Genomic DNA, 24494 nt, shown 5'->3' with positions numbered 1-24494 from the left:
GGAGACGAGAACACTTTCACCTGTACATGTGGTACTGCGAACACAGAAACACAGGAAATTAATTTCCAACCACACATCTCACCTGGTCAGAGGATACGCGACTGCCATCTGAAACTTGAAACTTATATGAAAGATAATTATTTTCTGTTGAAACGTGCCATATTTTCCTACCATTCCTAAAATGACTTGTTTCCATATTCTTGGACTCTTGCTGTTAGTGTAAATAATACTTATCAGACTGATTCACATTTGCACATATCGATAAGGATTCTGTAAATTATTATATACATTAGTCACTGAATTCCACAGGGCTCCCTTTGGATTGCATGAAATAAATATTGCTGTCTAACTATCTGTGAAGACAAATGCCATGTTTTATTTACTGCAGTAGACCTGCTCAAGACAAGATGAATTCCAGACTTTTTTGCTCCTGTTACTAAAACATGCATTATCCATAACTGCCAATCAAAATATTGTCCATCACATGAGAGGCCAGAGGCAGGGTACAACCATTCATAACTGCACATATGATAAGACAGCTGTGATGTCAATCATTTAGATCCCCAAAATCATCTTATTGTTGCAGAGGATAAACAGTTAGAGTTCATCAGTACCTGTGACATTCAGAGTTGTTCCAAGTAAAACACTTCTCCATTCAAACCATGGTGTCTTGAATTTGAAGTGATACTCAGATGAATCACTCTCTCTCAGGTTAGTGATTCTCAGAGTGGATCTTCCTCTCCATGGTTCAAGAACCTTAACACGACCTGAATACTGGGAGTCTTTACTCAGGTCCTCAGGCTGTGAGGGATTCATCCACTGACGACTACGATCAGGACGGAACCAGAACTTTGACTCAACAGAATAATAATGACTGTATGTGGAGGAAATGTCCACTGATGAACCTTTGATGGCACAGATGCTTCTGTTAGTGTAAGTCACTTTGTTACAGTTTTGATGAAGGACACCTGAAAGAAGAAGAAGAAGAAAATGTTTTAAAGAACACAACTACAAGAGGATTTATTCTGCAACACTACAGAGGAGGTGGTGGTGGTGTTGGACCATAAATGTCCTGCAGAGATCAAAGAAGAGAAGAGGAAGAGGAAGTGTTGTTTTCTGAAACAGAGACACTGATGGTTGGTTCAGAGATGACCAATGATGGGGAAAACGGCATTAAAACAAACAGCGTTACTAACGCCGTTACCTTGTTCAGTAATGGGGTAATCTAACTAATTACTATTTCCATCGTTGTAACGCCGTTTCCTTTATTGACAATTGAATGGGGCGCGTTCCAAACTAAAACTGTCTGTTATCATCCGACTTGGTTCTCAGCCACGGGAGCCGCAAAGCTGTTTTTTTTTTTTTTTTTTTTTTTTTGAGGAGAGGAAGGAGGAGCGAAACAACCGACACTGATTGGGCCAGTTTTTCTCTCTGACCCTGATATATCTGCCTGTTAAACTCTGACTGAACAGCCTGACAGACTCTATAATTGTAGAAGCTTCAGCTCAAAAACTAGACTGATTTCTGAAGGGCAGAGGTTTTTGTTTGTTTTTTCAATCAAACAAGTGAAATGTGTTGTAACACGATTGTTAATAAATATTAAAAGTTCTGTGTAAGAACGTGTCTATGCAATTCTACTCTATGCCACTGGCTTGTGAAACCAACTAAAAAATTCCGAATTAATAAATTAAGTTTAAACATATTTAAAAAAAAAAAAAAAAAAGAAGAAGAAGAAGAAGAAGAGAGTAATGCAATAGCTACTTTCCCTGGTAAATAGTTACTTTTATAGTGGAGTAATTCAGTTACTAACTCTGTTACTTTTTGGGAGAAGTAACTAGTAAATATAACTAATTACTTTTTAAAAGTACCAATAATGTGCCCAAACCTGGAGATGACATAGTGGAAGATTAAGGTAAACTCACATTGTGGAGGAGAGGGAAACTTCTCAGATCCTTTAACTGCACAGGAAACACTGTCTCCATATTCAAAGGATTGTTGAATTGAATAAGTGTCTTTGTTCATGTTCACTCCATTCTTGTACCAGACGTAGGAATGAGCAGATAGACGACACCTGCTCTGACACTTCACCTCTGCCCTGTCAGGATACCATGTTGGATATGTTTTCTTGGCCTCTACACGGAGAACTGAAGTGAACAGAGAAATATCATTTTAACTGTTGTCACCCATTAAATAAACACATTCATCAATAGTTCAGTAACTGTAATGACATGTTTCACATTTGACATATGTGGAGGAGAAATTCTTACATGTGACAGTCAGAGTGACTCCAGGTGAACCAGTATATTTCCCTCCTGGTTGGTTTGTTGTGAATCTGAACTTGTACTTAGCTGAGTCTCTCTCTCTCAAGTCTGAGATTCTCAGAGTGCACTTGTTGTCATCACAGTGATACTGAACACGACCCAAAAGCTCTGCGTCTGTCATCAGATCCACAGGTTCACCACCTTCCATTGTAGTAAACCATACAGCTTTTTCAACCACAGTGACTTTCTCATTTATTCTGGATGGGTACGTGTAGCTGCAGCTTATTTCCACTGTTGATCCTTTTACAGCACAGATCTGAGTAGATTTGTAAGTCACTCCATAACCAGTCTGACCAAGTACCACTGGAACACACAAAAACAAACAGATTTACAGAATCAGACGGAGACTGTGGTCCCCAAACAGATTTGAGATACTTCAGACAACATGTTTTGCTTACCCTACCCTCCACTTAACTCACACAAATCCACCAGCATTAAAGACCACCTACTAACAGGGGTGCTCTTGCATCTGGTTATCAATTATCCTCTGGAAAATAAAAATAAAAGTCTATTCATTAGTCTCTTACTCTTTCAGAGCAGCCAAAGGTATCTTGGTGGCCTCCCTAACCAATGTCCTTCTCGACTTAGTTTGTGAGGACAGATTTAAACATATGCCATGTTCCTCCCAGTTTGCTGTGGTGGATTTAAATAAACCTTTCAATAACCTTGTCCAAGCAGAACAACTTTTTTGTTTTCATGGTGTAACTGTAGCCAGGAATAGCCTACTGGACCATCCAGACACAGGTGTCTTTACACAACAGCCACTTGAGAAATTACTATGCACTAACCATGACTCAATGAATAAAATCAATAAAAGGGGGGAAATCATCCAAGGATCTAAAAACTGGACTTATCTTGGTCTCTGGTGCGACTGTGAGGCGCTTGTGAGGGGTTATATTTGACCACAATATGTTCTTTTACTTCATAAAGTAAATGACCAGGACTGCCTTGTTTAACTTCAATAATATTATCAAAATTAGGAACATCCTGTTTCAAACTGATTATGAAAAACTACTGAGAGTAAAGGTGTAGTTGTGGTTCCTATAGAGTTTGTCTCCTCTCTGGCTCTTAGGTAAGGTTCGGTGTGCAGACACCCTCTTTATTTTTAAGCTTACACTTGAGCTTGTGGTTAAAGCTAGCTGAGGTGGGGTGGTGTTTAGCTCAATGAGTAGTACACTAAACTTAGCTATACTGCTGGAGGACTTCCCACTCTCTATGCTCCTTTCTTTACAACATATTCTTCAATTTCTAAAATAAAATCAGGTCTTGTAGGTGATATGATGTGTATTTAACCGTGTTGTTTGTAACGGACTGTTATCAGTTCTTCCATGTATTTAAATTTGGACTCTGCATCTTTAAATGCTGGGTCGGGTCTCATTAGTTCAGCATAAGTCTGTTTCATTTACCAGTTCACATTTGTGCTACAGAATCACCTCTTTCAGTGTACTTTTAAGAAGCGAAACATAAAGGGGTGTGGAACATGGAAAAACAAAACGGTATTTGTTTAGTTTCCTGTCTGCGTTCTCTGTCACGTGAAACCACATGCGAAATACTGATGTGAAACTCTTGGACTAGAAGAGTGCATAAAATGTCAGTATCAGAAAATAGAGTTAAAAGAAAGTGAGAAGTGACCCCGTGTTTCCAGTGAGCAGGAAAAAATTCTCTATGCCTTAAGATATTAAGATATCTAAAAGGACCACTTCTTGTTTTTTCTTTCAGTCGATCAACACATGTTCTCTCAGCTCGGGGTAAACGGAAAATAGTTTTTGGTACACAGCTGGTTACATGAAAACAAAATACAAGGTCAACTGGATTAGCAGTTTGTTGAAGACAAGTAGGTTTGTCAGTTCTAAAAGACTGGTGGAGGGGAAAAAATGTACTAAATACCTTCAAATATAGATGTAAATATTCAGTACCTGAGACAGAGCTGAAGATAACAACAAATCCGGTCACAGCTGCTGATAATCTCATAGCTGCTCTGCTCTTCTTTCTGTTAGTCAGAAGGTAACTGCTTTGTAGAAGAACAAGTCGTCTGCACAGAAGGATGTGGTCTGGAAGGAAAGCATGTAACCTCTGCGACCGTCACTGTTGTATAAACAGTTAAAATCTGTTCTGGCTTCCTTCCTCTTTACACCATCGCCAGGCCTTCACATTTGAATATCTGTACATCCTCAAGATGAAATGACAAATAAGCATCAACGTACCAAAAACATTGCAGCAGGAGTGGCTGGTCGACCAAAATTACCCCAAGAGCACAGCGATGACTCAACAGAGGTCACAAAAAAACCCACAACAACATCCAAATAACCGCAGGCCTCACTTGACTCAGTTAAGGTCAGAGTTCATGACTCCACCATAAGAAAATGACAAGGCAAAAATGGGGTACCTGGTGAGTCCTGCTGGGTAAAACATTAATGCTCATCTCTGTTTAGTCAGAAAACATCTCAATAACCCTCAAGACTTTTGGAAAAATTCTCTGTGGACCGACGAAACAAAAGTTTAATTTTTACATCTGGTGTAAACATGTTTCACAAAAAGAACATCATACCAACAGTAAAATCTGCCGGTGGTAGTGTGAAGGTCTGAGGCTGTGAAGACTTACTTTGATAAATGGAGCCATGAATTCTGCTGTCTAACAAAAAATCCTGAAGGAGATTGTCCAGTCATCTGTTAGTGACCTCAAGCAGGAAAATCATCCAAAATACACCAGCAAGTCGACCTCTGAATGGCTGAAGAAAAACAAAATGAAGACTTTGGAGTGGCCTAGTCAATATCCTGACCTGGATCCTTTTGAGGTGTTGTGGCATGACCCTAAACATGTGGTGCATGCTGGAAAAACCCTAAAACGTGGCTGAATTACAAAAATTCTGCAAAGATGAGCGCGCCAAAATTCCTCCACATCGCTGTAAAAGACCCACGTTATCGCAAACACTTGATTGCAGTTGCTGCTACTAAGGGAGACCCAACCAGTTATGTTTTTAGAGGGGAAATCACTTTTTCACACAGGACCATGAAGGTTTGGTTTTGTTTTCACTCTATGAATAAAAACCTCAATTTAAAAACTGCATTTTGTGTTTACTCGTTATCTTTGACTAATATTTAAATTTGTTTTATGATCTGAAACCTTGAAGTCTGACAAACATGTCAAAAAGAATAAGAAATTAGGAAGGGACCAAAATTTTTTCACACCACTGTAGACACTTAGAGTTAGATTTGGTGGGGGGCTCACTTTTCTGGAAGCTACAACAGTACAAGGATTATTTATTTTTCAAGTCAGTGAACGGTACTTTGCATTTTTTTCAGATCATTACAATAGATTGTAGCAGAAGACTTTAAAAGTAAATGAACTTCCTTCTCTGTGGCGTTCAGGGACCTGTGGTTTAATATAAAGCAGAAACATCTCAAACTGTCTGTCTCTAACTTTTCAAGATGCAGGCGGCATTAGTAATTTCAAACCGAAAACAGAAAGAGTCGCTATTAAAGTTAGTCCGTAAATCTTTGTACTGCAGAGCTTTCTGATACTGGTTGTGGAGTAGGTGTTTAAAGCCATTCAGATAAATGAAAAAAATTCCAGAGTAATTTTTTGTTTGTTTGTTTTACGCCTCTTCAGATTGACCTGAATTAGCTGTCGGAGACATACATTCACTTCATTAAATTAATCACTTTATTAAAAAAAAATATATATATATATATATCAACATAGTTGAACACAAAAATCTTTGCAATTGAGCCAGTTCAACAAATTATTACCAGAAGGTCCAAAAGGAAGTAAAATGCCATGTAGCTTACCATCTGTGAGCTAACTGTTATGATGATTCGAAGCTTTGTTTAAGGATTTCACAACAGTGTATTTACCTGAACCGATAATTTAAGACTGGTGTCAGACTGTTGTTACAAGCAAGACAACAACTAGTAAACCAATGATGGTTGTTGGAATGAACTTCTGAAATGATCGTCTACAATATAGTAGCACATTGTCCATTTTTTGACCAACTGGAAAAACTTCATGGAAACTTCAGATGGAGACACAGGTTTGTGTTGTGTTCATTCTCTGCGTTTGTTCATCACTGTGCTGTACAGCACAGACACATCCTCCTCAGCTTCACATCTTATTCTGAAATGGGTAAACATACGTTTAAAATACTTACAGCAATAAAACCACAACAATAAGACAGTTTAATAAGAACAGATTTAACATGGTTACCTCCATCCACCAGTCAAGTTACACATCATACATGTAGTGCAGACTTTGAGGGAATTTAATAAAAAGGTAAAAGACTCACCCTGAAGCAGGAAACTGGATAGATGTGTACACTCCATCATCTCCCTCCTCTTCTGTCTTCTTCTTCTGTTTGTTGTATTGAGCTAGCGTGATGTTGGAGTAGAGAGGATCTTCTTGGTTCTTAGAGAAACTTACGGTGGCGTAGCAAACTTCATCCTGCTGCTCTGCTGATATTCTCTGTGTTGTAGCTGCAGCATTGTCATTTGGACCCACACTTGACTGAAGGGCAAATATTTCATCAATAAGAGCATTTTAACTAGTTAGAAAATGGATAATAACTGCAACACACAAGATAACAGCATAGTATAAAAGTTGAACGACTAAAGATGGACATCTGCCTCAGCCACCCAACCTTTATAAACAAAAAACTTGTTGATTTATCCTGTTAATGTCCCTCTCTCATTTCTGACAGAGAATAAGTGACTGATGTGAATACATGGCTCTAGGTTCATCAAATGAAAACCAATCAGGATGAAAAAAGAGTGGGGGGCAGGAACACAAGTTTCCAAATGTTCTCATTTGTTTTCAGACTAAAGTGGAACTCTTTGTCCTTACCTCTGCTTTGTTGTTTGATCTTTGTCTGGACCATGACGTTTGTTTCCAGGATCTCTTTCTTCTGCAAAGAAGCAGAATGAACAAACACAAGGATCCTAAGAAATCACTAAACAACTGAATTTGAGATGCATTATTGATGAACCAGTGAAAATGAACTGCTCACCTAATCAGTAGAAGGACAGACAGGATAATGATGACCAGGAAAAAAAATGTTAATGACCCAGCTACTGCTGATTTCCTTGAACCTGCGTTAAAATAGAAACACAGCAAAATAATTACTGATCAAAAGTGTTTGATCCTTTAGCATCTAAATAAAGTTTACATCTATCTATCTACAGTTGACAATATGGGTTCCACCAACACTCCAATCCAGTATCACCATGGTGAATTTGGTTGTAAGAACCAAACTGTGGTGGTCAGTATTTCCTTAGGTATTTGTTTTATTGTTGCCCAAATCCTCATCTAAAATTTTAGATTAGTTCAACTTGGCACTCGCTTATGTGTTCTCAAATTGAAATTGAAATTGAATTGAATTGTATTGTCTCCTGTTGCTACACTCTCTCCCTTTGTTTATGCCACAAAGACATGGAAGATTGTTCCAACTTTCTGACAGCAGTTACGATTTTTGTTTGGAAATTCTGGTGGGGTCATGCAGGAAAATAATGCAATACATAAATACAGATGACAAAAGTCACAGAAGCCAGACCACTTGGAGAAAACCCACTCAACATGCAAACACCCAGTAAGGCCCGGATGAGACTCGAATCCTCTCTCTGGAAGGCATCAGTGCTAAACACCACAGCACTGTGCCAATCTGATGACATGTCATCATATCAATAGCGCGATGTCAGATACTCGAGATCAAACAATAACATGACATTTCAGCTCCACTGACAGATGAATAGTGAGGTTGTGCCCCCACACACACCCACACAGTTATGCATCACACAAATCCCATCATAATTTATTTAATATGCAAGTCATATGTAATATATTAGATTAAAATTAAATTAGACTCACCAAGCACCCTTTAACAAGCTCCTAGTTAACCAAGTTTTTTGCTTAAACCACTCCTGGTTGAATGACCAAATTTTGTCTTTTCCTTCATGAGAAATTATTAAATCCTCCAGTCGATGTGCTCCCAAACGTTTTATCTCCAACTACTGCTCAAGTGGTAAATGCCTTAATCGCGCACTAGCCAGGTAGTCAACACGATTCATCATGCAGTGTAACGTGAATTAGCTACTGGTATGTTACGTTACGTACTTTAGCGGAGCTAGCAAGACCTGTGCAGTCCCCACCCGCTGCTTTAAATCAGAGAATAAGAAGTACTCTGGGGCTCTGAACTTCAGACCCCACTACCCAAACTGTAGTGCACATGTAGCTGTTCAATACTTTACAACACTGCAGGCCAGGGCCCTCTGGGCTGTGCACCAACAAGCGGAAACAGAGATGCAACATCAGGCACAACAAATTATTCACACACAACTACACTTCAAAAAGTGTCCACAGAGGGAATTGCGTTCATCAAATGAAAACTGTTTCTCCTAACACAGAGATCCTTTAATAAATCTAATGCCTCTTATATATACTTTTCAGACATACAATGTGCACAGCTTCAAGTTCATTAATGACCTTTACAAGAGATTGATGATGGAGAGATAAATGAACTACAGGATGAGTCTAACCTACCTGCTACAACAATCAGATGTAAGGTGGAGTTATGACGTCCTCTTCTGTTCTGGGCTTCACAGTAATAACTCCCTCTGTGTTCAGGTCTGAAGTCAGTGATGTTGAAGATCTGTCCTGAAGCTTTTGGTGAGTCTTCATTCTCCTTGTACCAGGTGTAGTTAGCTGATGGGTTAGCATCACTGCTACAGGTCAGAGTCACTGAACTACCATCCTCTATCTCACCAGATGGATTCACTGATACATGAGGAATCCTTGGAGGATCTGGAGGACAATTAAAACAAGTTTTCAATATCTGTCCAGAAGTCTGATCAGTTCTTGAAGGAGCAGAGGCAGAGAAACAACACAACTATAAACAGGATATGTTGCACAAAACCATCTGAGGCAGATTCAGACCTTTCATTAACATCCATCCTGGATAATCCAAACACTAGTGTCCAGCTTAAAGTACTTGTACTGTGTCATCAGTCAACACTTGACATCCAATTTCATAATAATAATCAATGATGGGTTTATTTTTTCCTGTCATTTGATCATTTGGGTCAAATATTATAATTTTATAACAGCTTTTTGTTTCAGTGGATCTCTATTGTTGTATCAGAAACACAGACACTGGTTTGTTTGTCATGACTTTGATATTTTGGAACAAGTAGTTAAGTCTCTCTCTCACCAAAGGAACACACACTCGTCTTCCATACCACTTAATCCTCACTAGGGTCGCAGGGGTTTCTGGAGTCTATCCCAGCTGGCATCGGGCGAGAGGTGGGGTACAACGTGGACAGGTCACCAGCCTATCGTAGGGCTAACACATAGACATGTCTTTGGATGTGGGAGAAAACCCACACAGAGAACATGCAAACTCCACCCAGAAAGGTCTGAGCTGGACTCGAACCTGGACTTTCTCGCTGGGAGGGATGAGCGCTAACCACGAGTCACTGTGCCGTCCACTGATAATATTATTTATTTATTAATCTGTAGCTGACCTGCAAAAAGCTGATGAAGTCTAATAACATCTAATAAGTGTCAGAATTAGACATTTGTGATTACTGATGAAATACATCAACTTATACATCAACATAAAGTTGTTGTTTTTTTTTTTTTAAAAAAAAAGGACATAATCTCACTCATATTAAATAATTTCATTATCTAATTGTTCAGATTTATTGTTTAGTGTGGTAACAGGTCTAATTACTAATGAACAAACACCACTTAAGGCTATCATCATCTATAACAGCAGAGTTGTGTTATTTCCTGAATGAAGGAACATTCTGCTCATGGAACAGCTCCACTGCTGAGTAGTGACACTAAATGTGGACTCAGGTCAAATTACTCTGATGTGTCCTCAGTGTTGTGGTGAGTTCACACGTGTACTTTAAGCTGGTCACTGGAGATCAGTCTGAACGGAGCCATAGTTTAGAAAGTTAGCAGGCTAAGATTTACAATATTTGGGAATGTTTCCAACAAAGTGATTAATTAATTAATACTCACACTGGACATCTATGAACAGAGATGAAGACTTTGAATATCCGTATTGATTCTCAGACTTGCAGTAGTAGTTTCCTCTGTTGTTAGAGCTGATAGAAATGAAAGCATGCACACCATCTGATCCTTGACTCAGTGTTTGGTTCTCCTTGTACCAGGTGTAGTTAGCTGCTGGGTTAGCATCACTGCTACAGGTCAGAGTCACTAAACTACCCTCCACTATCTCACCAGATGGACTCACTGACACAGAGGGAAGCTTTGGAGGATCTGGAAGAGACCAGGAAACATAAGTTAGAACTAAAATAAAGAGAAAACCTTGTCATGGGAGACAAAGTGCAACAGACTGGATTTGTATGTTCACTCACATTTTACATCAATTGTAATGTATCTGGACGACATCTTGCCCATCGCGTTCTCAGCTGTACATTGATACTCTCCAGAGACAGAGGGCTGGATAGAGCTGAGGACAAGCTGTGGTCCATTACTGACAAGTGTTTGGTTCTTGTACCAGGTGTAGTTAGCTGCTGGGTTAGCATCACTGCTACAGGTCAGAGTCACTGAAATACCCTCCACTATCTCACCAGATGGACTCATTGATACAGAGGGAAGCTTTGGAGTATCTGGAGAGAACATAATAAAATTAGTTTTTAATTTTATCATCAGTTTGTTAAAAATTGGACAGACTTCCAACAGGTCTCTGATGATTAATCATGTTTTAATCTTGTTATCCTCCATATAGTTCAGATGGTAACTCAAAATAAATAACTCAAAATATCAGCGAGTTTACACAATCCCAGTCTGATAGTAGACAATAGAGCACAATCAAACTAATGAAAAATAAATACTACTAAAAATATATTACTACAAAATAAATTTACACAATGTGAATTAGTAATCTCGAGTCGAATAAGTTAACCGTTCAAGAAGTGTTTCCAAACAATGTAACAAACTCTAATGTTGTTCAGTTGCTCATTTAGTTAATTAATCAGAGATTTGTCTCAGTCTGATCTCACCAACAATGTTTGTGGAAGTATACGATGACAACGGACAAAGGAGCTTTGTGAGGAGCTCAGAGAAAGATGTTGCTCATCAGACTGGAAAAGGTTACAAAACCATCTCTAAAGAGTTCAGAATCCACAAATAATCCACAGAGAAAGAAACAAAACACTGACCTTTAAAAAACAGCATTTCTACCATCACAAGTTTGCAAGAGCACAAATGGTTAAAGGAAAACAAGATAAATGCTGTCATGATGAAAGTCTGTCATCTAACATCATCAGCTATGTCTTGTATTTGTATCACCATCAGATTCTACATGTACGCTTTAGTCAGATGTTTGTATCTATGACAGATGTAAGTTTGTTCTCTTCTCTCTCTGTTCTGTCTCTACCTGACTGGTTTAGACAGATGGGTTTCTCCATATGAGTTGGTTCTGTTCAAGGTTTCTTAATGTTAAAAGATTTTTTTTCCTTTGACACCGTTGTCTTCATGCTTGTTGTTGCGGTTCTTCTCTCCCTCTCCCCCTCCACTATTTCTCCCCCTCATCACTCTGTCATTACTCTAGATATCAAGAAGCAGTCGTTGTTCTTTTGAAGAATCAAGAAAGGCAAATTCTAACAGAAGTAACTTGTAACTAACTCAGTTAATCAAGTAATCAGTGAAGTACCTAAGTTAAGTTTGAAAGGAGGAATCAGTAATCAGATTACCTCTTCAAGGTAACTGTGGCAGCAGGCCAGACCAATAATGTTAAAGCATAGTAACGTATGAAAAAAAAAACAGATTTTTCCCTTTTGTTTTAGTTCAAGAGACGTGTGGAAAATTCTGAAGTTCAGATAAACCTTTAACCAACTCTGTATGACTTCAATAAATCAAGCCAAAACTTCAAAGCAAAGTAAACTCACAGACTGAAGGAGAGCGGTAATCCTCATGTCCACTGAAAGCACAGGAGATGGTGTCTCCAGGAGAAAAGTTGTCTGTCAAAGTAGAAGTTTGCTGTGTCCTGATTTTCTGTTGGTTCTTGAACCAGACGTAAAGACGACCAGCTGGACTGCAGCTGCTGAGACACTTGAGCTCTGCCTCAGTTTGAGACTGATGGACTGATATTATTCTGGTCACCTGCACCTGCAGAGCTGCACATGACAACACAACAGTAATGTCACATCTGTTTAAACACTCAATGCACAGATACATCCACCTACACAGTTAGAGTTCATCAGTACCTGTGACAGTCAGAGTTGTTCCAGGTAAAACACTTCTCCATTCAAACCATGGTGTCTCGAATTTGAAGTGATACTCAGATGAATCACTCTCTGTCAGGTTAGTGATTCTCAGAGTAGATGTTCCTGTCTCTGGTTCAAGGACCTGAACACGACCTGAATACTGGGAGTCTTTACTCAGGTCCTCAGGCTGTGAGGGATTCATCCACTGATGACTACGATCACGACTGAACCAGAACTTTGACTCAACAACATCATAATAATAATCATAATGACTGTATGTGGAGGAAATGTCCACTGATGAACCTTTGATGGCACAGATGCTTCTGTCAGTGTAAGTCACTTTGTAGCAGGTTTCACCATTAAAACCTGGAATGGAAAAAACAAAAACGAAAGTGAATCTGTGTGGTTTAATGATAACAACAGGACATCAATAATCACACATATTAAAACCTATGCACAGTTAAAGTACAATACATCTTTACTAAACTAATGTTCTACCAAAATAAACTCACATGTTAAAGGAGAGTGAAATTCCTCGTATCCCTTTAAGGCACATGAATAGCTGTCTCCATAGTCGTACGAAACTGCATAACTATTAGATGTTTCTCTGATCTCCTGGAGTCCATTTTTGTACCAGACGTAAGAAGGATCAAATGGACGACAACTGGTGAAAGTGACGATGCAGTCCAGCTTTTTCCCATTGGCCCTTTTCTTGACCTGGATGTCCTGAATATCTGGATTAATGAACAAGGAAGTGAAATAACTTTTATGACTAAATTGTCAATCGTAATTCCACACACTGAGAAAAGTGAAAAAGGGACATCCACTTTTTTGAAAATAACACAATTTCATCTTCATTCAAAGTGTAAATCAGAAGCACACAAATATATATATATATCTATATATATATCTATATATATATATATCTATATATCTATATATATATATATATATATAAATAATGTTAATTCATATTCATTAGTACCTGTGACAGTCAGAGTTGTTCCAGGTAAAACACTTCTCCATTCAAACCGTTGTGTCTTGAATTTGAAGTGATACTCAGATGAATCACTCTCTCTCAGGTTAGTGATTCTCAGAGTGGATCTTCCTGTCTCTGGTTCAAGGACCTGAACACGACCTGAATACTGGGAGTCTTTACTCAGGTCCTCAGGCTGTGAGGGATTCATCCACTGACGACTACGATCAGGACGGAACCAGAACTTTGACTCAACAGAATAATAATAATGACTGTATGTGGAGGAAATGTTCACTGATGAACCTTTGATGGCACAGATGCTTCTGTCAGTGTAAGTCACTTTGTTACAGGTTTGATAAAGGACACCTGAAAGAAGAAGAAGGAAATGTTTTAAAGAACACAAGTACAAGAAGATTTATTCTGCAACACTACAGAGGAGGTGGTGGTGGTGTTGGACCATAAATGTAGAGATCAAAGAAGAGAAGAAGAAGAGGAAGTGTGGTTTTCTGAAACATAGACACTGATGGTTGGTTCAGAGATGACACTGAGTTAGTGGAAGATTGAAGTAAACTCACACTGTGGAGGAGAGGGAAACTTCTCAAATCCTTTAACAGCACAGGAAACACTGTCTCCCCAATCAAAGGATTGTTGAATTGAATAAGTGTCTTTGTTCATGTTCACTCCATTCTTGTACCAGACGTAGGAACGAGCAGATGGTCGACTACTGCTCTGACACTTCACCTCTGCCCAGCTTGATCCTGAATATGTTTTAACCTCTACACAGTGAACTGAAGTGAACAGAGATATATAATTTTAACTGTTGTCACCCATTAAATAAACACATTCATCAATAGTTCAGTAACAGTAATGACATGTTTCACATTTGACATATGTGGAGGAGAAATTCTTACCTGAGACAGTCAGAGTGACTCCAGGTGAACCAGTAAAACGTCCACCTTCTTGGTTTGTTATGAATCTGAACTTGTACTTCGCTGAATCGCTCTCTCTCAAGTCTGAGATTCTCAGAGTGCACTTGTTCTGATTGCATCTGTGAGTCACACGACCAGAATACTTTGAGTCTGTCGACAGATCATCAGGTTCAGACCCTCTAACTTCAGACCCTGTGAACCAAAATGTTTTCTTAACAGTTGTATAACGGTACCCAGCTTCATATGGGTATGTGAAGGAGTTTTTCATTTCCACTGTTGATCCCTTTACAGCACAGATCTGAGTAGAAGAGTAAGTCACTCCATAACCAGTCTGACCAAGTACCACTGGAACACAGAGAACATCAGAGACTAGATTTAGATTCATTGATTAAAGTCAGAAAAATAAACACTTTACTGGTAATGCATCTTAGAAACATCACCATCAAAGGGGAAATGTACTTAACTAGAAGGATGTGATACAAGAACACAACAGTCTGCTCTGCTTGGGTGGAGTGGTGTGAATGGAAACTCATGACAATGTGAACCACTGAGACGTGTGCAACAACTGTGACATGAAAAACTCTCTTAACAGGAACACAGAGATCACAGATAGTAAAACAGACTCATTACAGAATGAGAAAGAACCACTGAACTATAAAACTATTGATTTTTTTCTAATTTGTTCTTTTTTTGTTTGTTTGTTTGTTCAAATGATATTTGTGACCAATCTTGAAACTCATGTTGTAAGCGAACATGAAAGACTCTGATTGCAATAGAATGATACTTGTCAATACTTTTATACAATGTTACACTGTCCCTTTACGGGTTTGGGGCATTGTGGTTGTTGTTAGCAGGATGAGGAGTTGGTGGTTAGTAAGTTCAACAAAGACAGGAAGACACATTTTTACAAACACACAAACAAATGACACTGAGATAGTGGATCTTTCTAAGTACCTGGGAGTTCACCTAAACAAGAGGTGGTCAGAGCAGACTCTACCTGCTAAGGAGACTTAGATTCCTTCAGAGTGCACGGAGCACTCCTGAGGACCGTCTATGACAAACACACACTGGACACTTTAATGTTTTTATTACTTCTCTTTAGCTTCTGTCTTTAAACTGCTGCTGCATCACTGACTATTTCTCCACTCTGGGACAAATAGAGGGTTAATGTTTAAGAATCAACACATTTCTACAATAATCAAAGTCAAGATAAAGAAGCTAGTCACTAGAAATGTGTCATTTTTACATGAAAACTAATCTGTGAGCTTATATGTTTTGTAAGAAAAAAGAATCATCTACAGCTGTTAGATAAATGTAGTTGAGTAATAAGTATAATATTCCTGCTCAGTACCTGACACAGAGAGAAGGAAGACAAAGAATCCCCTCGTCGCTGCAGTTAAACCCATCGCTGCTCCTCACGTCTGTCAAACAGCAGACAGATCACATACTTAAGTACAACAGTACGTCAGTTAGTGGCAGAATATATTTCCTGTGTGGTTACACCTTCTTCTGTTGTTTGAACAGAGTCAGAGATCGCTCTCTTAAATCTATCTTCCTTCCTCTTTACATTATTAGTATGCATGAACAAATGGGTGACTGTAAATCCCCAAGCTGAAATGAAGAAATGATTCCTACTTATGTTTCGCATCAATAAACTTCATAAAATATTGCTTATAGATTTGATTATCATAGACTTGAGTGTTGTTTGCACAATTAAAAGTGAATTTCGGAGGCAATTTTGTTTAACCTTCTTCCAAAGTACTACTGATACTCCCAAATTATGCAACATTTGCAGTTCCTGATATATAAAATCTAAGAGACAGAGCTAGTCTAAAAATATGTTCCGAGTTTTAGTTTCTATGTCCAGGGTCATTTCTCCTGTAATGCTGCATCTTCAGAAAGTGGTTACTGTTAAAAGTACTTTCTAGATTCAAAGTTTGACTCAAAAATAAGAGACTTTCATCAAAGTGTTGACCAGAGGCCACAAAATTGATGATGAAACTGATGAGTGATGAAAATAGGAGAAAGAAAACTTGTGGGCTTACCAAATTGAACTAATCTCAACAATAGGAGTGACTGATAGAGTTGATTGAATTAACACTTCTAACCTGGCTTCCTACGGCGTTCATGAAATTGAAAGATGACAACATAATACGGCATGTAATACCTGAGAGGACGCAACCATTTCAACCATTCCTTCTGCATCTGTTGTGACAGTTTAGATTGAATTTAATACAACAAGACTGATGAAAAAAATCATCACAAGTCATCAGCTCCAAACAGGACAACAGTTATCGGAGAGTAAAAAATTATGTCCCATATGTTTACTCAGTTTTCAACAGAGCTGGGATGTTTGAGCGGGAGGAGAGTTCCTCTGGGATTAAAGTCCCTTAAGAATCTGACTAAGGTTGAAAGTTTTTCCTTCTACATGGGTTTATTGTACCTCAGGCTTGTGAACCCAGTAGCAAAGGAAGGGAAGCAACGGTACAGAGTCCACAATCCAAAATCTTTAATCAGAGTAAAGCAGCAGGTCACACACGGCAAGGCAGGCAGAATCAGGCAACAAGCAGGTAAGGAGCAGGCAAAAATCCAAAATGAGGAGAACAAAACAGGTCATACACGACAGGCAAAAACAGAAGAACTCAGATGGCTGGAAAGCAAAGATACAGGAATCAAAGACAATTCGGCAGAGAACCACCAGTTGCGTGGGCTTAAATACATAGGGAACAAGACACAGGTGAAACACATCACTAATCAACTAAGGCAGGAAAAGGAACAAAGAGGGAAAGTAAAACTGACAAACACAAGGAAGACAAATCTTTTCAAAATAAAACAGGATGTGTACAACAAAACAAAAACAGACTGACAGAAGTTAGAAGTGGTCGGAGCCCGCAGTCGCCATGTTGAATGAGTTTTACTCCACCCACATGCAGATATTCCAAATATGGCCATGGAGGTGATGTCAGACGTTGAGACCCCCGCACCCAACTCTCTGCTACCTGAAGCTACGGCTTGTCACTCAAAGCGGGTCTTAAAATACTTACAGCAATAAAACCACAACAATAAGGCAGTTTAATAAGAACAGATTAAACATGGTTACCTCCATCCACCAGTCACCAGTCAACGGACTGTAGCTAACGCTACTATATCCGGAGAGAAATGTCTCCTCAGGGCCTCACCAGCCCTGAACAAGGCCAAACTATTTAAAAAAAAAAAAAAAAAAAAAAAAAAAAACATGTAAGAGCTCACTCTCATTTATATACTGTGAAACGTACTGTGTTGGTGTTTTATTTTTATTTTTTTTTATGTTTTTATTAACTTGTCAGGGTTTACCATTTACATATAACATTTAGTAAATGTGACAAATCTAAATTCCTGTCTCTCTAACAGGAACACAGAGATCACAGATAGTAAAACAGACTCATTACAGAATGAGAAAGAACCACTTTTGTGGAGTGGTTAGTGGAGCAGCAACATCTCAGACAAGAAGACACTGAACAGACCGGTGAAGAAGGCCGGCTCTGCTTTGGTTTGAGCCCTTGAGCCAGTGGAGGTGGTGAGAGATGAAAACAAGCACCACTCCCTTCACGGTACTATTACTGCATCACGTTACCACAGGTCCCTTCTTCCTTCCAGCTGTGAGGCTGTACAATCAAGTTCATCTATTCATTTATACATGACATTTCTGTTTCTGTATTTATTTATTTTCCAATATTTGCTCTTATTTAATGTTTTTATTACTTGTCTTTATTTTATTTTTTTGTGCTATGACTCAAGACAGTGACATGGACAGACAGATGCAGTGTGAACTGGAAGGTGACAGCATTGACGAAGATATAATAATAATAGTAGCATAATAATAGCAATAATAATATGATGATAACAATATAAAGGAAGGGTTGAGGAGGACGGGATGGGAGCGGCATTTTGAATTTACTTGAACATGAATATAGGAATGTCCCGAGTCTCCCCGGACCCACGGGGGACCAGCTTGCAGCCCCCAACACCCCTGGCTACACCCCACAACCACCCCCAAACACCCCAGAGTGCATGTGGCACATCCCCTTGTCCTTTATGTATAGTTGTGTTGTTTTTGTTGTTGTTTTTTCCCCAATAACACATGTAGTGCATTAAAAAGGGGATGTGCTACACGGGGACAGTTATTACTTCTCTTTAGCTGCCGTCTTTAAACTGCTGCTGCATCACTGACTATTTCTCCACTCTGGGACAAATAGAGGGTTAATGTTTAACAATTAACACATTTCTACAACAATCAAAGTCAAGAATAAGTAGCTAGTCACTAGAAATGTGTCATTTTTACATGAAAACTCATCTGTGAGCTTATACGTTTTGTAAGAAAAAATAATCAATCGACAGCTGTTAGATAAATGTAGTTGAGTAAAAAGTATAATATTCCTGCTCAGTACCTGACACAGAGAGAAGGAAGACAAAGAAGAAGAGTACGTCAGTTGCACAATATATTTCCTGTGTAGAGACAGCTTCTTCTGTCAGAGACCGTTCTGTTAAACATATCTTCCTTCCTCTTTACATCATTATTATGCATCTGCAAAGTAATGACTGTAAATCCTCAAGCTGAAATGAAGACTTGATTCTTACTTCTGTTTTTCATCAATAAACCTCCTATAATGTGACTTATAGACTTGATCATTATAGACTTGAGTGTCACTCTGTGAAATTAAAAGTGAATCTCTGAGACATGTTTGTTTAAACCTTTCTTTTTCTAAAGTTCTGCTGATACAACATCAGCAGTTCCTGGTAGATAGATTCTAACAGTCAGTCTAAAAGTATATTCAGAGTAAAGGGTGTTATTTTCTATGTTCCAGTCACTTCTCCTATAATCTTATAAGAAATCAGAAAGTGGTTGCTGTTGAAATTAGTTCTTCTAGGTTCAAAGTTTGTCTTCAAAATAACAGACTTTCATCAAAGTGTTGACCATAGGCCATGAAATTCTCAGAGGTTTGATGACGACAGGAGAAAGAAAACTTTGAGGAAGAGAAGTGGGCGTTACCAAGTTGAACTAATCTCATCTTTGACGACCAATGGGAGTGACTGATACAGTTGATTGACATATGGCTCAAAATTTCCCAAATGATTCCTGAAGGATCCACCGTCCACAGCTTGAAGGACTATCAAACGTCTCCAACACAGTAAATACAAAACTAAGTGTATGAACACTTCTGTGCCTTGGTACCTTGGAGGGATCACCAGTGATCATAATTCATTCTAAAAAGCTGTTGTTTTTCCATAGATATATAAATTTAATCAACTACATTAATCCACGTGCTATCTGACACATATTAATGAAGATACTCTGAGGCAGCTGAACCAGACTGAGTCTCTCCAGAGTTGGAGTCGAGGTTGTTGTTGGTCATTTGTGTCGAGGGCAGGGTCCACTGGATCCAACCATCTGGGTACCTCATTACCAGCCTGCTGCTTCCCAGCTCCACACCCTGAACAGGAGGACACCACAACACCTGATCCAACTTTATGTAACCAGGTTGAAATGAAATCTTTACTTTTACGTTTGAAATGTCACCAAATCCTGATGAATGTTATTTCTTATATGTTTTAGGTGTGTTTTATTGCCTATATGTATGCCTGGATGTTGTATTCAGACCAGTGTTAATACCTGTACTGTCTCTTTAAGAAGTCGCAGCCTTGTGTCGTCATTACGCTGCGTCTCTCAGTTCGCTCCAGACCAGCTGAGAGGAGGTGTTATATTATTTTGCTCGTCATTTTTGAACATTTATTTCGGGTTTTGGACAATGCAAACTTTATTTCATGCATGTATAAATGTTGGGTTTTAGGCTGCGAACATGCAGTTCATGGGTCAATTGAATATGAACTTTGTAAACTGACTTTTTGCAAGTTGAAGTAGACATATTCCACATGAAAGTCTACATGGTTTCCTGTATGTTTCTCTGCCTTGTGTGTTTTTCTGTTGATTTGTACAGATAAATCTTCTATCCTGCCTTCATTAAAGAGCAACCAGCAGCTGATTGTGGTCAGAGTCCTTTCTTCATTCCTCACAACGTAGTAACACAACGCAGAACTTATATGTGTTAATTGAGGCGCATCCAACCTGGTTTAAAGACAATGCACGCCCGTTACATGTACATAATATCTATGGAGACACAAGACAATACTGACGGCTGATGACAGTGAGCGATCACTCACCTGCAGGTTCTCCAGAGCTCTGGCAGCCATGTTGATATTCTTGGAGTTGACGAAGGCTCAGAAGAGTTCATGAAGATTTATGATGCTTTCAATCTCACCAAACCTGTCACCATGGAAACACAAAGCCTCTCATGTACAGGGAAGCTGAGTAGTACTGATGTGTAGCTCAGGTGAAGGTGATCACATGTATAATCCCACAATGTTCATCATTTCAGAAACAAGAAACAAACATGGAGGTTTTGGGTGATACATACAACCATGTGTGTCTTTATTTACATCCTGTAATGAGAAATGATGTATCGTACAGTATCTTACACCATCAATATTGTGCTGCGTATATATAATGTTTTAACTGTGTGTATCTGTAACTTGTTGAAACACTGCATGACTATAAGTTGAGTTGTTGCTAATGACATTAATAATATCTTCATTGTTTGTTTTATGGCTTTGATCTATGGGTCTCTGTCACAGGTTAGGCCATGTTATCTCTCTGAAGGGTCCTGATGGAGGCACTATCTACTGATAGGGGGTATGAAGTAAATCTATTTCATGAACCCGACGCTCTTTTATCACTATCAATGCTTGATGCTTTGTCTGTGCTGTGAGTCCATCTGCAGATGTTGGATTAAATTGAAGACCAGAATTTTCATCAGCCTAAATTAAGCACAGTTAGCCTGCAGTTAGCAGAGTCAGCCTACATTTAGCACAGTTAACTCACATTTAGCACAGTTAGCCTACATTTAGCATAATTAGCCTACATTTAGCACAGTTAACCCACACTTATTACAGTTAGCCTACATTTAGCACAGTTAACCCACACTTAGCATAGTTAGCCTGCATTTAGCATAGTTAGCCTACATTTAGCACAGTTAGCCTACATTTAGCTCAGTTAACCCACATTTAGCTTATGGTTAGCACAATTAGCCTGTGTGTGACAAAGTATTGCGCGCTTAAGCGTGCATGTGTGTGCTTGTGTGTGTGTGTTCTACAACTCTGTGTGTGTGTAACTGTAATAACACAAAGTTACCTGTGTAGTGTGTGCTGGTGTGTGTTGTTGTAACATAAATGTGTGGGACACAGGGATCAGCTGTATTAACGGCAGAGACAACAAGAGGAGTCCCTGATTAATGAATTGGTCTCAGCTGTGGCCCAGGCCTGTGGGTCAGGGTTGCTGTGGCAACCCAACGTGGTTGTCAATGACGACAGAAGCGCACTGGGCCGGGACACAGGGAAGAGGTGGATTATCTCCCTCTGTGCTGGTCGCACATTTGGGCTCACTGTGACAAAACGGTAGCTCCTATTAGAAAATCACACAGACCGTGGGCGTCATAACACCTTCCTGAAGACGTTGATATGTTTCTTGTCTTTCTGGAGTAAATATTTTGGAGTTTTGAAATATATGGAGTTTAAGGAAATCTTTGCATTGCAGTCAATGGAGAACAGACAGGGACGTGACTTCGAACAGAGACTCGCAGTTTAAATTCTGTACGTCTCACTGCTTTGCCGAGCACATTGTGAGAGACACAACAAGTTTGTCTACAACTGTGGAAAAAAATCGTGTCTAGAGTATAGATTGTGATCGGGACGAGTGTGGAAAGAGAACGGTTTCAAGCAATTTCAGACAGCTGTCTTCACTCTAAGTGATGAATCGTCCACTCTGGCTCTGGATTCTGTGCAATACACTCCCATTATAAACTGAAAATCTCTCCCAAAAAGATCATGGTCATTGAACAGTGATGGATCAAAAACTATCAAAACGTGGATTAACACATCAATACACAAGGCTTGTGTCTACAGTTCAAAGTTTACATGAAGTCTCTAGGTGAAAGCATGCCTGAGCAATAGACCTTTAAAAGACTTATGTTACGAAAAATTCATATTTTGTAACAAGTATTAGCACACCGATCCCGATCAAACCAACATTTTGATATATAACTCTAAGGGATGGGAAAAAGGCAGGTAGAGGAAAAGTAATAATAAGAAGAAACAAGTAGTATAACAATAGGGCACTAATAATACACTGCACTTATTTATTTATTAATATTAAATATTTAGAGACTGGAATGTATTTTTGTATCTGAACCAGATAAACTGACTGATATATGAGCCCTGAATGCTCTCCTAGACTGACTGCTACAAAATAACAATATACCAATAATTACTACCAGTGAAGATGTAGTTTTTGCAGCACTTGTCTGTTATGACTATGGGTCATGTTGTGTGTGGGCTCTGCCTGTGTAGTGCTGTTCTACTATCAGCGTCCTGTGTGTAGGACAGTGTTTGGGGGAAAGCTGTATGACATGGCTACAAGTGTAAAGTGAGACTCCAGCTTTTTGTTCATTTACGACATTTCCTATTTGTTAATTTTATGTTTTAATAATTTCATATATGTCTGGCCATGTGTTTAATAATGCCTGATGAATGAGTTGTGTAGAGGTCTTATTCTAAGCGTGTTTCTGCAGTTGAACAGCGCCACACTGTGGACAGAAGTGATACTGCATTTAGCTCTTTAGTCCTCAGATGAGGTGATGACAGCCTGAACCGTGGTGAACTTCTCAAGCAGCCGTTTACTCTGCTCTTCCTCGAAGCCGCCTCCTAAAGCAGAATAAAAAACTTTAAAAAGAGAGATATGAGTTCAAAATACTCTAAAGGAGGACACTTCCCAGCTGAGAAGGGAGAGGAAAGACTTTTAGGTTTTTAGTTGTTGGTTTTGTGTGTAGGTGTACACATGAAACTGATAAATAAATAAATTTGAGCCGTCGAGTCACTTGTGAAGCTCCTCACCGTGAGTTGTGTGACCCGGCAGGTCAACAGTTTCCTGGATGCTTCCTTACAGAGCTCATCCAATGATTAATCTCAGAATGCAGATTTGACATTGTCTGGTTGAGATGTATTGGTCTGCTACACTACGTAGGACTTGCTGACCTTTAACCCCATCAGTGCACAGCCCTTACAGAAGTATCCCATCGTCCAATCAGGAGCCAGCTGAATGGACATGTCAGCATCTGTGAGGGCAGACGAGTCCTGGTCCAGAAACAAGTAACAGTAAGAAGTTTGCAATCTCACCGTTATAATGTGAATAGAATATTAATTGAGAGACGGTGAAACTAACTACAGAAAAGACACCTCCTCTGTGATGTGGGAATTACAAATCTGAGGGATGAGCTTAATTAAAACAATGATAGTACTTTGCTAAGTGGAGTTATTTACAGAGCTCAAGGTACATCTAAAGGAGAGAAACACACTTTGTGAGTATGTGTGTGAGTACCTGTCTGCTCCTGACCTCATTGCTATTGTTCTCTCTGGGGATCTGTATTGATCCGTTCTTTAGACTTTTCAGTTGTATGTCGTTAGCAGCATTGGTCACAAACGCACTGCCAATGTCCTACTTTTGCTCCTGAAACAGCAGGAGATATGGAATAAAAAAGAAAATCCACTCGCTCCCACAAAATCTGACTCTATTGCACAGTCACAGGTAACGACAGAGAGAGAATGGACGACCTGACTGTCAGGAGCGTTGAAGTGAACGACCAGAGCCGGAGGAGTCAGAGACAGAACATGCATTAGAAAGGGTAAGGAAAATGACTGAAAGAAACGGAGTAAAGTCTCAACACATCTGCTTGATCGTACAAAGTGAGTTAAAATTGAAGCTTCAAATCTGAGACTTGGTGGTGTAGTGGTAGCACTGATGTCTTACACCAAGAAGATTCACGGTTTGAGTCCGATTCATCCGAGTTCAGATGACCCTCCAGATGACAGTTATTGTCATTATAATTCATTTTAATAACAAATAGTTGATGTAATGTAATTCCTTTAGTGATTCCCTTTACACATAATCTGCTG

At 39.1% G+C, this 24494-nt stretch overlaps 1 protein-coding gene across 1 annotated transcript in view; it reads right to left on the bottom strand.

The window, feature by feature from the left end:
• Positions 1–24494, bottom strand: part of LOC125001639 — a 73587-nt gene that overhangs the window by 3996 nt on the left and 45097 nt on the right. Inside the window, exons 6-9 of the mRNA XM_047577251.1 lie at positions 12549–12914; positions 12231–12458; positions 10695–10949; positions 10336–10596 (exon numbers count right to left, since the gene is read on the bottom strand). Coding sequence (XP_047433207.1) covers positions 10336–10596; positions 10695–10949; positions 12231–12458; positions 12549–12914 — 1110 coding nt within the window. The remainder of the gene's footprint in view (positions 1–10335; positions 10597–10694; positions 10950–12230; positions 12459–12548; positions 12915–24494) is intronic.

Source organism: Mugil cephalus, chromosome 2, assembly GCF_022458985.1.
Source record: "Mugil cephalus isolate CIBA_MC_2020 chromosome 2, CIBA_Mcephalus_1.1, whole genome shotgun sequence".
NCBI classification, from domain to species: domain Eukaryota; kingdom Metazoa; phylum Chordata; class Actinopteri; order Mugiliformes; family Mugilidae; genus Mugil; species Mugil cephalus.
This window is presented reverse-complemented; position numbering and strand designations above follow the sequence as displayed.